The sequence below is a fragment of the Gymnoscopelus microlampas genome, assembly GCF_963454915.1.
Source record: "Gymnoscopelus microlampas genome assembly, chromosome: 21".
Lineage (NCBI taxonomy): Eukaryota > Metazoa > Chordata > Actinopteri > Myctophiformes > Myctophidae > Gymnoscopelus > Gymnoscopelus microlampas.
In genome coordinates, this window is record NC_139958.1 from 9,424,433 (window position 1) to 9,439,234 (window position 14,802).

The window sequence follows — 14,802 nt, forward strand, 5'->3', positions numbered from 1 at the left end:
GGAATGTTCCTCTATTGCATAACATCTTGTTTGCATGATTCGACTGAGAGATTGGCAGTCGAATCAGACTGATTCGACTGCCAATCTCTCAGTCGAATCATGCAACAAAAAAGTAAAGTCGATCAGAGTCGACTATACTGCCCTGCCAAGCCAAAGAGCAGTAACTACGTTTTTGTACACGCCGACTTATTTGTGTATCCCAAAGGTCAAATTAGCCTTTGTGATTTTGGGGGATAAACAATTACCTCAAGAACAGATGCACAATTAGTGTAATATCACTTATATGCCGATATCTCATTTGGCTGACCAGTTGAATCACTTTTAAACCCATTTTTCAGTGATTTTTGATTTCGTAGTTACTGCTCTTTACCTTGGCAGGGCAGTATAGAAATCCTTAGTTGGGGACAGGCCTAAACAATAATAATAATGACGACATTGTACCCAGTTCGTTCATGGCGTGCCGGTGTTCCTCATCAAACGACAACTTCATGAGGACACACACCGCCGGACAGATCTGGTGGTCCACCGGAGACGGCACTTAAAGAGGACAGACAGACAGACGCATGTAAGTTTATTCTTCCCCTACAGTCTCACTGTGTCACACAGGAGTCTGTCAAACTAGGTCTCAGTAGGCTGTGGAAGGTCTCAGGATGTCTCAACTGGGTCAGTTGTTCTACAAATGCAACAGGAAATCTCATGACATTTCAGGACATCCTAAAATATCTTAAGACATCCTGACATAACTTAGGACATTCTGAGACATCTTAGAACATCCTCACATGCTTTAGGACATTCCAAGACATCTTCGTACTGTACATGCCGACACGTGTTAGGTCGGGACATTCCGGGGCGTCTTAGGACATTAGAAAAGGAAGGGAAGAAATGTATTAAGTTGACATAATACATTTTTCTACAGGGAGCTAAGACACAGTGTGCGGACTTCCCTTTCTTTTCTAATGTACGTATTTTAGTTCAGCACCTATGAAACAAAATGTGTTGGGAATCTGTGCGTGCTTCCCTTTGGACTCTACGTCTTAGGACATCCTGACATGCGTTAGGACATTCCGAGATGTCTTGGGACATACTGACATTTTAGGACATCCTGAGGTTTTTGTAGGACCAAGAAAACACAGCAAAGCCCATCTGTTCATCTGTTCATCCGTATAGGACTTAAGGACGTTCGTTCCTAAAGACATTTTGGAATATCCTAACACATCATGATGTCTTAAGATATTTTGGAATGTCCTAACACATCTAGGACCTAAGGTGTCTCCAAATGCCCTAATACCTGAGGATGTCCTAAAACGGTGCAGCCATCAGGACACAAACATAAATGTGTTGTGACAGATCACACAAACATTGACAATACTACACAACTCCTCTCTTACAGAGAGAAAAATAGAATAGGCTATATCAGTCATAGTTCGAGGGCATCACATATCACATGCGGCATCACATATCGGGTGCATTGGGTGCATTCTATCCCTGGTAATAGCCTTCCCCTTTCCTAAGTACCCGGAAACCATAACCACAATTTTAAGATCAACTGTCCTAAAACATCTAAAAAACACGTCAAGGTCTAAAGGTCCTTACACACCGGGGGCGATTTTTTTCATACGAATAATATGTTTTTTTAAAAACCTTATAAAGTCAATGCAAGCTTCCACATCAGTTTCGCGGAGCGAAAAAGCGTCTTTTATTTATTCAGACCGAGTCCGAATTTTGCGTATATTCGCATAATCGCCGGTGTGTAATGACCTTTAGAGTTCTTTATAAGGATTCCCCCCGGTATGGTCTAGGACTAGTCCTGGTTTCCCCCGTGTAATCCTGTAATCCTGGTCTAGATTGAAGGGGTCTTTTTAGGGATCTCACCTGGATCTAGTCCTAGTAGCCCCCCAGGTCTAGGTTTAATCTAAAAGGAAGAGGTCTTTTTAGGTACCGTCTAATCCTAAATCTAATCCTGGATTTAAAAAAAAGGGATGTTTTAAGGGAACTTACTAGGGTTGTGGTCCTGGTCCAGTCCCTGTTCGTGGGCGTCCTGCCAGGCCCAGCATGCCTCGCAGTAGACCCGGATCTGCTCCAGGAGGTGCAGGACCCGGATCTCCCTTCGGCCGCGCTTGTCCTCCGGCCGGCTGTGCACAATGTTATGGAGCGCAGCGCTGGCACGTGCACGCGCCTCCTTGCTTCCTCTGGAATTACCTGATAGGACGGACAGGTGGGCAGGTAAGATCAGGGCCTGAAATACATTTCTAAAGTTTCTAAATGTGTGTGTATGGGTGGGGGGGGGGGGGGGGGGGTCCATGGCTAATAAGCCTTAATACAGTACATTATAATTGCCCTCTATAACACAAATTAAAAATGTAAAACTATATTTTAAATATTTTACTTATTTTAGAAATAGTTAATCTTTTACTCAAGGGTGACAATGCCCGTGGCAAGATGATTGATGAAATTTGTCCACGTGAAAAACAAAACAATATTTTAAATACATTTTTAGCACATGCATTCCATACATTCCATGAACAAATGACATCATCAACTTGCGACGGGTGCTGTCGCCCTTGAGTAAAAGATAGTATAGAGTACAGAAGTCCTGACGTCACTCGTTCATCCCCTGGTTCGTAAAGTCATTTCTCTATGGAGAATAACATTGGGTCATCTTAGAATCGTCTCATATAAGAATTGTGGTCCAAAAATAAACAAACTGTCTCGGCGATATTGTCAGGGGTGGCTCTGTATCGTTTATGATAGTCAGTCACTCATATTTGAAACAGTCTGTTTCTGGCGAAAATTTAACTAATTCGTCGGAAGTAACATTTTCGTTTTCTCACCGTCAGTTGATGATTCATATCCATAAGAGTAAAACCGCCGGGGTCATTTGTTTATTTTTGGAACACAGTTCTTATTTGACGTGATATTAAACACGTCTATGGGAATTCAGAACGGGGGGGAAAAAACGCGACCCAGGTAGGATGTGTAAATTACATCAGACTTCAGCGCTCTATTGAAGGTGTTTTACATTTTTAATTTTAGCTATAGAGGGCAATTATAATGTATTAAGGCATATAAGGCTTATTGGCCAGGGATCCTTTTAACTACTTCACAGAGGGAGGATTTATACACTTTAGTGGATAATGCTATCTTGTGAGCTTAACTAAAAAGGTCTTACACTGTCCGTCTCAGATTGCATTTCGTCGCTCTGCTCCAACTTAATGTGTTCTCTGAACTATGCTGTAGACGGATGTCTCTTTCTCCTTCTACTCTCAGTGCTCTATTCTTGTACTCGGTATCCTTGACTTCACGTCTTTCCACTTAACTTTACAAAGTTAAGTTTTACACACAGACTCACACACACACTGCAGTTACAACTGCAGTGTGTGTGTGTGTGAGTCTGTGTGAGTGAGTGAGTGAGTGAGTGAGTGAGTGAGTGAGTGAGTGAGTGAGTGCGTGTTATACACTACTCTTTGGAAAGTTCCTCAAAATAATGGGGAAAGGGAAGAAAAATAGAGAACGAACATAGACGTTTGTGCCAGTACTTTAGAAGTGCTCTAGAGAGAGAGAGAACGCACGCCCATCTCTCGCGCATTCACGTCGGCTGATTATATTAATTAACATTGCTGTAAATGGATTGTTACCTAGCAACAGGGAGTCCTTGTCGTTGCCATGGAGAAGCTGAATAAGCAGGGGGAGACATCCGGACTGTCTCATGGCGATGCAGGAGTCCTGGGACGAGGACATCGCCAGCAGAGTGCGAGACATGTCGTCTTTATCATGTGTCCCCAACATGGACAACAGACTGTACACCATCTCAACCTGGCAATACATCATCATCATCATTATTATTACTACTATACTACGACTATTATGAGGAATGAGGAATAGCGGTTAATGTCAGTGGTGGACAAAGTATATACTCAAGTAAATACTATTACTAAGTATTCAAAAGAACAAATTGCGAAGTACATTTTCTTTTTAACACATCGGGTGCCAAACACGGTCTGGACCGTGTTTTTACATAGTAGCGCTCTGATGCCGATCACGGTCCGAACCGAGTTTGGTGTCTTTTTTTTTTTTTTTTTTTTTTTTCATACGGGAGGGGCTGGAGCAGCTTTGGGATCACCCACGGTGAATCTGAGAAGGATGGGCCAGATGCATCATCGTGTCAAAAAACATGGCGCACATCCGCTTCCACTCTATTTCCTTCTCTAAAACCCCTATAACTCCGAAACTTTTTACTCTGGGGAAAACGACTCATTTTGTATGCGCGATTGCTCCGCCATTGTTACTCGCGTGAGAGATGTTATCGTTCCAGGCCTTAGCCAGGACCATCGGGCAAAATGGAGGCATGCTTTTTTTTCTCATGGAATGCACGTCGTGGAGTCTACAGCTTAAACAGCGCTGCGCAGCTCAACAGTGAGATTTCGGCACCGAACGTAATCCGTTATTATAAAATGCTGGCACCCGATGTGTTAATATCAATGCATACATTCATTTCAATACAACGCTGTATTGCTAACTATTTTCACTATTTGATATAGGGTTTAAGTGGTGAATTCATAACATATTTATACTCAAAAGTGCCAAATACTCAAACAATTTACTTAAGTACATTTACTTAGTTTACAGTCCACCACTGGTTTAAACTAACAAGCTAGCAGTTAGCAACGGGTTTACAATTATCACCTTGGTTCCCAGGTGACTGGTGAGTCGCCGAGGGGCGGAGTAACCTCCCACACAGCTAATCTCGTTTGACGGCTCATGGTCCAATCGGCTGCCAGCAACCTGGGCGGACAGAAAACATTAGAAAAAATTAAAAAATATTTAAAAACATCCCGACATGAACAATGAATTATAAAGTACTTTGAATTGCCCTGAAACGTCCCATACAAATAACCTTCCCATGCACAGTAGTATTATTACCTGTGAGTCTGCATTCACTCCGTCAACCTGTAGCGTAGTACTGGAAGGAGACTGGAGGATATATAGATGGAGAGAGAGAGAGAGAGAGAGAGAGAGAGAGAGAGAGAGATAGATAGTGTTAAAAGAAAAATACCACTATCCGGTATTCTGACACTCTATTCTCTCTCTTTCACGTTCTCAATCTTCCACTCTCTCAGTTATTCTCAGTTTTCCCCCGTTCCTCATATTTTCTCTGTCTCTCTCTCTTATTCTGCCCATTATTACCTCTTGTCGATGTTGCCGGAGTTCTTTCTCGATGTATTGGATGCGCGCAACTCGGGCCTGGCGGTGGGGTACGGTTCAGCACACAGGAGTAACAAATGCACATGAAAGCACAAGAGAGAACAGCATACAAAAGTACATGAGTACACGTCATCATGGCTGCCTCGAAAACGAGGATCCGCACAAAAGTAGGTGAGCGTACACAAAATTTGTGTACATTTAATGTACAGTAGATTACAGTACACAGTACATGAGTACACAAACAGATGAAAGTAGATCAGAATAGGCAAAAGTACACAAGAGTGCACAATAATACAAAGTGCAACTGTGCTACAAATAACACTCAGCAATAACTACATGCTGTGGACATATTAGTTATTTATCCATCTAGCTCTCTCTACACAGACGATATTCAAATGTTATCATCGGGCCTCATGCAGGAAGCAACATACAGTAAGACAATAATACAAAAGTCCTCCAAGCTCCAGTGTTTTCTTATTTTTGCTCTTCTCTTAGGCATGAGCAAGTTTTAAGTTGCCCAGAGCACTCAAGAGGAAAACATCTAGTTTTCAGTCCACAAAGTATTTGTCCAATGCAAGGAAACATACGCTTAAAATCTGAGGAAAACAAAAACTGCACGTATATCATGTAATCAAATTTAGATGATTATTATTATTATGTTTTAGATTAATTATAATGAGTATTATTACATCTGTGGTCTACTTTCACTCATAAGGGTGAAAGGGCTAGGGTTATTCACTTATTTTCAGTCATCAGAGTGAAAGTAAGTAAAAAGATGAAATATACATATTACGTTTATTTAACCCATTACAACTGGGAAAGCATCTATGTCATTTTAGATTGAACGTTGGCTATTCAAAAATAGCAGAGATACAAGCTCACAGCGTGTCACGTCATGTCCCGCTGCGAGCTTGTACATCTGCTATTTTTGAAAAGAATCATGAATAATTTAGAATTTTGAACGTTTGAGAACTACTGATTCAGAAGGCATTTGTAGAATCGGCCTCAGGTCTTCATGGGCTAACAGTGCTGCGGTGCTTTTGCGACACAAATTTGACCCTCTGTCTCCTGCTCCTCCCATTAGGCCTCTCCTCTCTCCCTCCACCCCTCCTCCATCGTCTACCTGTCCTCTCTTCTCCATGTCCTGACAGGTCCCCAGCTCCTCCTCCATGGCCGCGCGGAGCTGCCGCGCTTCGAACTCCAGCTGTCGGCGAGTCATGTCCGTCTGCAAGGAGAACTGATGGGAGTAATGAGAAGGAGATGGAAAGGAGGAGACAGGAGGTTAAGAGATAAGGGGGGAGGAGAGCCGAGAGAGAATAGAATCAAGGATGTAAATAATTAACACAAAATCCAATCATACCCAAATTGAATTGTAGAGAAGCCTCTATAGAGGGCACCTGCAGAAACGTCTTCACAGCTGCCCATAGGGACTCATACATACTCTATTACCCCCCCCCCCCCCCTCCCCCGGGCCACCTGTTTCCTTGTGGCCTGGCTGCTGCAACACATTCATTGATTGACACAGCCCTGGGTAGGCCATCCCGGCCTGGCGGAGATCTGTGCTTTGAGCAGCGCACTTTTCTAGTCTTATTCTACTACTAATGTAGTACCAGCAGCAGTGTTGATTTCGTCGACTATCTTTCTTCACTGACAAACTAAATAAAAACAAAATAAAAACTAACCTACGATGACTAAAACTTTATTTGTTGACGGAATTATCAATATATTTAGACTAAAATGTTAGGGAGGGACTAGTGGAGAAGAGATCCAGTAGAACTAAAAGACAAGTCATTTCATGTTTGTTTGCGCTCGGGTGTTGCGCTCTTAAAATAGCAGATCTACAAGCTCACAACGCGTCGCAGCACGACGCGTTGTGAGCTTGTAGATCGGCTATTTTCAGCATGCAACCAAGTGTAAAATCAGCCATTACGACGCCATCAAGGCACCGGCAAAATACATTTTTGACTAAAACTAGACAAAAACCAAAACATTTCAAGTGACTAAAATATGACTAAAACTAAATGGAATTTTATTCAAAAGACTATGAAATCAGAAATTTGCTGTCAAAATCAACACTGACTAGCAGTGCATGTAGAAGTAACAATACTACGTACGTTCTCCGTCAAAGGGAGGCTATCGATCCTCTTCGTGAGGTTCTGCAGTTGAGCATAATACCAATCCTTCTCTTTCTCCTCCTTGTCCAGCTCGGCCAATAGCAGCGACCTGGGGGATACAGACACGGACGTTAGCCAATTAGGAAGAGTGGAGGCTCCCGTAACAGCCAATCAGTAGCCCCAACGGGTCAACCGATCGAAAGCTCACCTCTCCTTCTCCAGCTCGTCCAGATAGCCAGGCTGCGGGGCGTCTCTGGGGTCCCTGACGCCGGGCGTCGGGGGGTCTCGAGCCTCCCTGCCTGGCGGCAGAGGTATCCCTCTCCGGGGAAAGCCCGTGGCAGAGGGCCCGGAGCCCTGGGGGTTGTTGCCCGAAGACGAGGCACCGAGCTGGGGCTTGGAGCGAAGCTTCACCCCCTGGAAACCTCCGTTTGGGTCCATACTCATTTCTGCCAGAAAGAGAGAGAGAGTATTAATCCAAGTACTATTTGGGTGTACTTTATAGAGTACTGAAGTCCTGACGTCACTCGTTCATCCCCTGGGTTGTGGAAGTAATTTCTCTATGGAGAATAACATTGGGTCATCTTAGAATCGTTTCATATAAGAATTGTGGTCCAAAAATAAACCCCGTCCCGGCGATATTGTCGGGGACGTGGCTCCGCATCGTTTATGATAGTCAGTCACTCATATTTGATACAGTCCATTTCTGGCGAAAATGTAACTAATTCGGCGGAAGTAACATTAGCGTTTTATCGCCGTCAGTTGATGCTTCATATCCATCCATCAGACCGTTTGTTTATTTTTGGACAGTTCACAGTTATAAAATAGCAGATCTACAAGCTCATAGCGCGGCACCGAGTGCCGCGCTACGAGCTTGTAGATCTGCTATTTTTGAAAAATCGTGAAAATGTGTGCAAATCTTTGAATATATATTTTTAAAGCGAACATTTTTAACTCAAATCTTTGCTTCTGGGGGGTCCCTGGAACAAGATATTTTGATGGGGGTCTGCGGCCAAATACATATCATTTTGGGGGTCCTTGACATGAAAAAGATTGAACACCACTGACATAGAAACATACGTTTTTCAGAAAACTGTTGAGATTTAGGAGACATGTAGAATCGGCTTCAGGTTCTAGTCTATGGGAATTCTGAATGGGGAAATAAACCGCGACCCAGGTAGGATGAGTAAATGACGTCAGACTTCGGTGCTCTGTTTGTTGATCTTGATCTTCATGTATTGTGTACTCGCCTTTCAGTCGATCAATGAGCAGCTCCGACTGGCTGGGCACCTCGTTCGGCTCTTCTTCGATGCTGCCCTGTAGCTGCTTGAGGACTTCCTGAAACGACAGGAAGAGGAAGTGATGCATCAGGGGCGACATAAAGTCCATCCCTCTTTGCTTATGTAATACCATCGATGGTAACAATGAAAGTATATACTGTACATAAAATCTATATGATATACAAGATTGTATATATGAGTATATTAATTACTTTATATATTAATACATCCAGTATATATATCGTCACCTTCGGGTGGAAACCTTGCATGTCCAAACAAAATAAATAAAGTTGTGTTCCAATGGATCCAATGCAGTTATTTAGTCAAAACCTGTTGTTAAAGCGGCACTATGTAACTTTTCTTAAATCAATCTGTACGGTAGAGAATGTTAATGTTAATACAATATAACTTATAACAATTGGGGTGATTATATTTTGACTCCCTGCTCTCCTATTGAGTCATTTAGATGGTGTCAAAGGTCACGTCTCACCTAGAAACAGGATCTGACCCGAATTTTGACCTGATGGTCAAGATTCAATTTATCCCCTGAGCAAGCAGGCAGGCTCTATTAAAATGTCAGCACTTACACAGGAAACCGGGTTCCCGGGGCAGAATAGAAAAGTTACATAGTGCAGCTTTAATACTTTTTCATTGATTGAATATTTTTAAAACCCATACTTAAAGCTCTATTATGGAACTTCTTTCAGTGAATAAAATGTTATTTTGTCCAATCTGTATGGTAGAGTATGTTAATACAATATAACTAATAATAATCTTGAACAGGGGTCCCCCGCTGGCACAAAATATTTTCAGATGGAGTCCCACGGACAAATACATTTTGGGGTCCTTGACATGAAAATGTTTGAGAACCACTGGTTTAAACAGCATTAGGAATGAAGCCCAAATAAGCAACTCACTACACTTTAAAAACAAGCCCAAAAACAACAGAGACCGCAACTACCAATATTAACAAGCAACTTTACAGAAAAACAAGCCCAAAGTCGCTTACTATAAGCGGACCTGGTGGCAACACTGGGTTCAGTGTCTTTCTCAAGGACCAACGACACTTCCGACACTAAGCCAGGATCCAAGAATCGAATCAAGAGTCACCGTATTCTACTAGTACTTTTCCACTAGTACTACGACTACTATTACAGATACTAGTATTACTACTGCTAAAGCTACTCCTCCGAAGCCGATCTACTAGCGCCCTACTGTAGGGGTGAAACGCTTATTGGAACTAATCAATATAAACCATTTAGACCGGGAAAGTATCTGTGCCATTTTAGATTTCTTTGGCTATTCAAACATAGCGGATCTACAAGCTCATAGCACGCTATGAGCTTGTAGATCTGCTATTGAAAAATCGTGAAAATGTGTGCAAATCTTTGAATATATATATATTTTAAAGCGAACATTTGTAAAATATTTTGTTCCAGGGACCCCCTAGAAGCAAAGATTTGAGTAAAAAATGTTTCAAAAAAATATATGTATCCAAAGATTTGCACAAAATGTTCCAAGATTTTCCAAAAATAGCAGATCTACAAGATACGAGTTTGTATATCTGCTATTTTTGAATGATAACAATTAAGTATAAATTAATGGTTATAACTAAAATGACACAGTAGCCTATGCGTTCCTGGACTTAATGGTGTTAAAGAGTTATGACAACTGTATTACTCACCACTATGAATCGACATCTCTTATAAAGCTTCAAGTCCATAAATCGACATCTCTTGTAAAGTTTCAAGTCCATTCAGGAGCTGAGTGAGAAGCCAGAGTGAACGTACTCTCAGCCTAACTACTCTCATGGAAGTCTACTAGTATTCTGTCAGTAGTCTAACTAGTAGTCCAGAATGTCTACTAGTCGTCCAGAATGCAGAGCGAATGTCAACCGCCCGATGAAAACGCCAGACAACACCTCTCCCCCTTTCTCTTCCTCCCTGAGGAAGGAAGCCAGCATTTCCACATACATACGGAAATAAAAGCATTTCCCTTCTATTTTCAACACAATAGCTAGCTTGTGTGACGGGGCTAACTCTCAATATGAGTGTGTGCGCGTGTGTGCGTAAGACCTTTGAACACCCCCCCACACACACACACACACACACACTGATGAATGATGATGTCACCAGGTCAACACAACAGGAAAAAAAAAATACAAAAAAAAAACACTGAGTTCTTCTCTCCGAACACAAAAATACAGGAAGGGGATGGGATGGGAGGACGGCCGAACGCAGGCGCACACAGACAATGAATCACAAGCCAGTCACATTAATCGTGTGTGTGTGCGTCTCAAACAACGAATCTTGTTGTTGTGCGAGTCTCACGACTCACGAGGCCCTTTGGAGAGGGAGGGTGTCATTGAGTTCCACCAGCATGTCATTTTGAACACTTTCATGTCGTTTGTTCATACATGGATAGAACTTAATTGAACAGAAATCAGTCCCCTTTTTATCATCGGGCGTATTTTACCTTTCTAACCCGGCTAAGATAATGGGTCACTTTGCTATAGTTAGTTATAGCCGTTTTCTTGTACACGTGGGATGTCGAACGGTTTAACGCAGTTAACTGTTGCGTGATGTTTACAGCAAACAAATTAACATTGCAGTGCACATCATTGGACACAGAAACTGTATCATAATATGTAGCGCAACTGAAGCGCTGTCAGCAGTGCAGTGAACGAAGCCATGATCTCTGACGTACTTAAGATACTTTCCAGAACTGTTCAGTTTGTTGTCACTGCTAGCATCACCCGTCACACGGACCGACACATCAAAGCAGAGCACATATCATTAGGAAACGCTCGCAAGAACTAATCAATGTGCTAAATCCAGTCTGATAATTAACTGCTGACCCGTCACTTTGAAAAACAGAACGAGCGTGTAACACTTCTCTAGAGCAGTGGTTCTCAAACTTTTTCATGTCAAGTACCCCCAAATTGACACTTATTAGCCCACGGACCCCCATTTGAAAAGATAAGCCAGGGACCCCCATAAGAGAAGATTTTTTAAGGCTCTAGCAGTGATTCTCAACCATTTTCATTTCAAGGACCCCCAGTTTGACATGCATTAGGCTGCGGGCCCCCATTTAATGGCATTTCTATCTCTGGGACCCCAATTTAAATAGTATAATCAATGTTAATTTAATACTGAGTGTGTACAAATGGAACCAAATGGACCCGTTAGGGTCCATTTGGTTCCATTTGTACACTCTCAGAGTTACAGACCCATAAGGGTCCATTTGGTTCATAAAATCATTTAGCTGGGGACCCCCTGGAACCCCCTCAAGGACCCCTGGGGGTCCCCGGACCCCACTTTGAGAACCAATGCTCTATAGTCTTATGTGATGATAGTTCTCAAAACCTTTCAAAACCCCCAAATTGATATATATTTAAAATCCCCTTCCGTCCACTCCTATGTTATCAGTTGTAGGAAAACACATGTAGCTGTAGGATTTCTTTCTTTTTTTGAGAAAACAAGCCTTATTCAACGGCCGGTATAGCAACAAAATGACCGGTTAGTACAACATTTTTGTTCCGGTGAATAGAGGAGACCCCCCCCCCCTCCCCCCACACACCCATTGTTTACATCTGTGTACACACCGTGGTTCCCGTGGGTCTCCGTGGATCGTCAAAATAAGGTAAAAACCGCTGGCATGGGGATGAAAAACGATGTTTTAATGTTGGCAGTCAATGCGTTAACAGCAGTGATGATAGTACTGTGGTAGCTACAGCAGTAGTAACACTAGCAGCAGTGGTAATGGTAGTAGTACTGGTAGTAACAGTAGGCATGTAACGATTTATCGTAAAATCGATTAAAATCGATTCAAACTGGTTGCAATTTAAATCGATTAATAAAAAATGTATCGCGACGGAAACAGCAGGAAAAAATGAAGAAAATACAGGATCTTTGTAAGTAAATTGATTTAAAAAAAAAAAGGTTTTCAGTCATTTGCTACTGCATTGAAAAGAGGATAAGATCAAACACAATATTGTAAAAAAATAAAAAAAATAAATAGAAAATGTCTCCGCCAGTACTGTTCCTGATTAATCCTGTCTTACCTATTTATATTACATATTGTCACGTGTCACTTGACCAATGTTAGCTTGGCTGATGGAAGCTCACTTCAAAAAATATAAATGATTTTTTTAAGTGACATACCTATTTATAGGTTTCTATTTCGTCATGCGTCTCGCTAGCCAATCAAAAGCATTGGTGACAACATATTGTCACGTGAAGCTTGACCAATGTTAGCTTGGCTGAGACGGACGGACACACGGAAGGACAAGAACGAAAACATACTCTCCACAGACAATAAAAGAGAAGAAAATACTGGATTTGTGTAAGAGAAATACTAATAGTTTTTTTTGGCAGATGTCTGTGTTTAAAAAATTATGAAAAATCATATTGTCAATCAAGATTCGAATCGTATCGTGACTTGAGTGAAGTGAATCGTTACATGCCTACAGTCAACAGTATTACCAGGTACTCACTTTCATATTAAAGGCTTCAGACTCCAGTTTGGTCAGATGGTTGGAATTGTCCTGTAACTCCTGTCGTAGGTTGGAGTTCTCCATCTTCAGCGCCTCAACCTGCCTGAGGAGCTGATCGTAAGACGCAGCACACATCTTCTACTTCCTGCTGACCTGCGGGACACACAGAGGTTATGGGTTATTAGGGGTCTTCAATGTTTTTTTTACATGCCAAGGACCCCCTAGCTGAGAGAGAGAGATGAAGCAGGGGCGGCAGTGGGCGGCAGTGGCTCAGGGGTAGAGTGGCCGGCCGGGTAGAGTGAACTGGAAAACCGCAAGGTTCCCAGTTCGATCCCGGACTGGGGCGCTCCCCTGGGCAGTGGCGTGCACAGACATTTTGAGGGGCAGGTCTCAAGTAAATTATACTTTTTTTTGTTTACTTGGTCTGCTCTTTTTTCCCTCTACACCTATACCTCTTTGCCAAAAATAGCCGATCTACAAGCCCACAACGCTTGTAGATCTGCTATTTTTGGCTAAAGTTGTCCTCAGAAAAGGGATGCTAGGTTTCAAGTGGTTATGGTAAAAAGAAAAATCATATCACATAAAGATTTGGCAGACCCCCTGTAGTAACTCTGAGGAACCCCTAGGGGTCCCGGACCCCCTGTTGAAGACCCCTGCTGTAAAGCACCACCTAGAGTCTATCTGTGCACGTCCCTGCCCCTGGGGTTAGTGTCGAAGTGTCCTTGAGCAAGACTCTGAACCCCTAATTGCTCCCGATGAGCAGGTTGGTGCCTTGCACGGTTTCCTCCGCCATCGGTGTATGAATGGGTTAATGGCACAATCAATGTAAAGCGCTTTGGATAAAAGCGCTATATAAATGCACCATTTACCACACATATTGTATATAATTGTGTTGCAGATTAAACTTTTTCGCAGATAGCTTCATAGACATGTTTGACCTTACTGTCATCAATGCAGGTTGGATCCATGTTAACGAGTATTTTCAGGCACTTAAACACTTAAAACGGTCAATGCTTAGTAAACTTGACCTTTCACCTCTGTACTTGGTCTACTTCCCCCCCCCCCCCCCACACCAAACCTCTTTGCCTGAAAATAGCTGATCTACAAGCTCACAAGGCGTTGTGAGCTTGTAGATTGGCTATAGACCACCGAAGTCCTGACGTCACTCGTTCATCCCCAGGTTCGAAAAGTAATTTCGCTATGAAGAATAACATTGGGTCATCATAGAATCGTCTCATATAAGAATTGTGGTACAAAAATAAACAAACTGTCTCGGCATAATTGTCAGGGAGGAGGTTCTGTATCGTTTATGATAGTCAGTCACTTATATTTGATACAGTCTGTTTCTGGCGAAAATGTAACTAATTCGGCGGAAGTAACATTATCGTTTTCTCACCGTCAGTTGATGCTTCATAACCATAAGAGTCAAACCGCCGGGGTCACTTGTTTATTTTTGGAACACAGTTCTTATTTGACGCGATATTAAAGACGTCAATAGGATTCAGAATGGGGGTGGAAAACCGCGAACCAGGTAGACAAACCAAGGATGTGTAAATTATGTCAGATTTCGGTGGTCTATTTCCTCCCCAGAATAGGGATGCTGGGGATAAAGTGATTAATGTATCAAAAAAAAGTTCCTATTACACAAAGATTTGGCAGCCCCCCAGTAATAACTCTGAGGATTTAATTATAGACAATAAATAGAGCTGATAAT

The 14,802-nt window shown here is 42.3% G+C and overlaps 1 protein-coding gene across 4 annotated transcripts in view; it reads right to left on the reverse strand.

Annotated features, from left to right (window-relative positions):
• Positions 1–14,802, reverse strand: part of apc (APC regulator of WNT signaling pathway) — a 47,532-nt gene that overhangs the window by 19,512 nt on the left and 13,218 nt on the right. The window contains exons 2-13 of one of the 4 annotated variants that reach the window (XM_084047359.1): positions 13,089–13,241; positions 12,198–12,245; positions 8,564–8,636; positions 7,525–7,762; positions 7,317–7,425; positions 6,326–6,439; positions 5,185–5,241; positions 4,921–4,971; positions 4,684–4,782; positions 3,636–3,813; positions 1,999–2,199; positions 442–537 (exon numbers count right to left, since the gene is read on the reverse strand). In XM_084047359.1, the coding sequence (XP_083903485.1) occupies positions 442–537; positions 1,999–2,199; positions 3,636–3,813; positions 4,684–4,782; positions 4,921–4,971; positions 5,185–5,241; positions 6,326–6,439; positions 7,317–7,425; positions 7,525–7,762; positions 8,564–8,636; positions 12,198–12,245; positions 13,089–13,223 (1,399 nt within the window). In that variant the 5' untranslated portion in view covers positions 13,224–13,241. Of the gene's footprint in view, positions 1–441; positions 538–1,998; positions 2,200–3,635; positions 3,814–4,683; positions 4,783–4,920; positions 4,972–5,184; positions 5,242–6,325; positions 6,440–7,316; positions 7,426–7,524; positions 7,763–8,563; positions 8,652–10,277; positions 10,438–12,197; positions 12,246–13,088; positions 13,242–14,802 lie in introns of those variants that run through there. The other 3 variants (XM_084047358.1, XM_084047360.1, XM_084047361.1) reach the window with 3 other exon arrangements.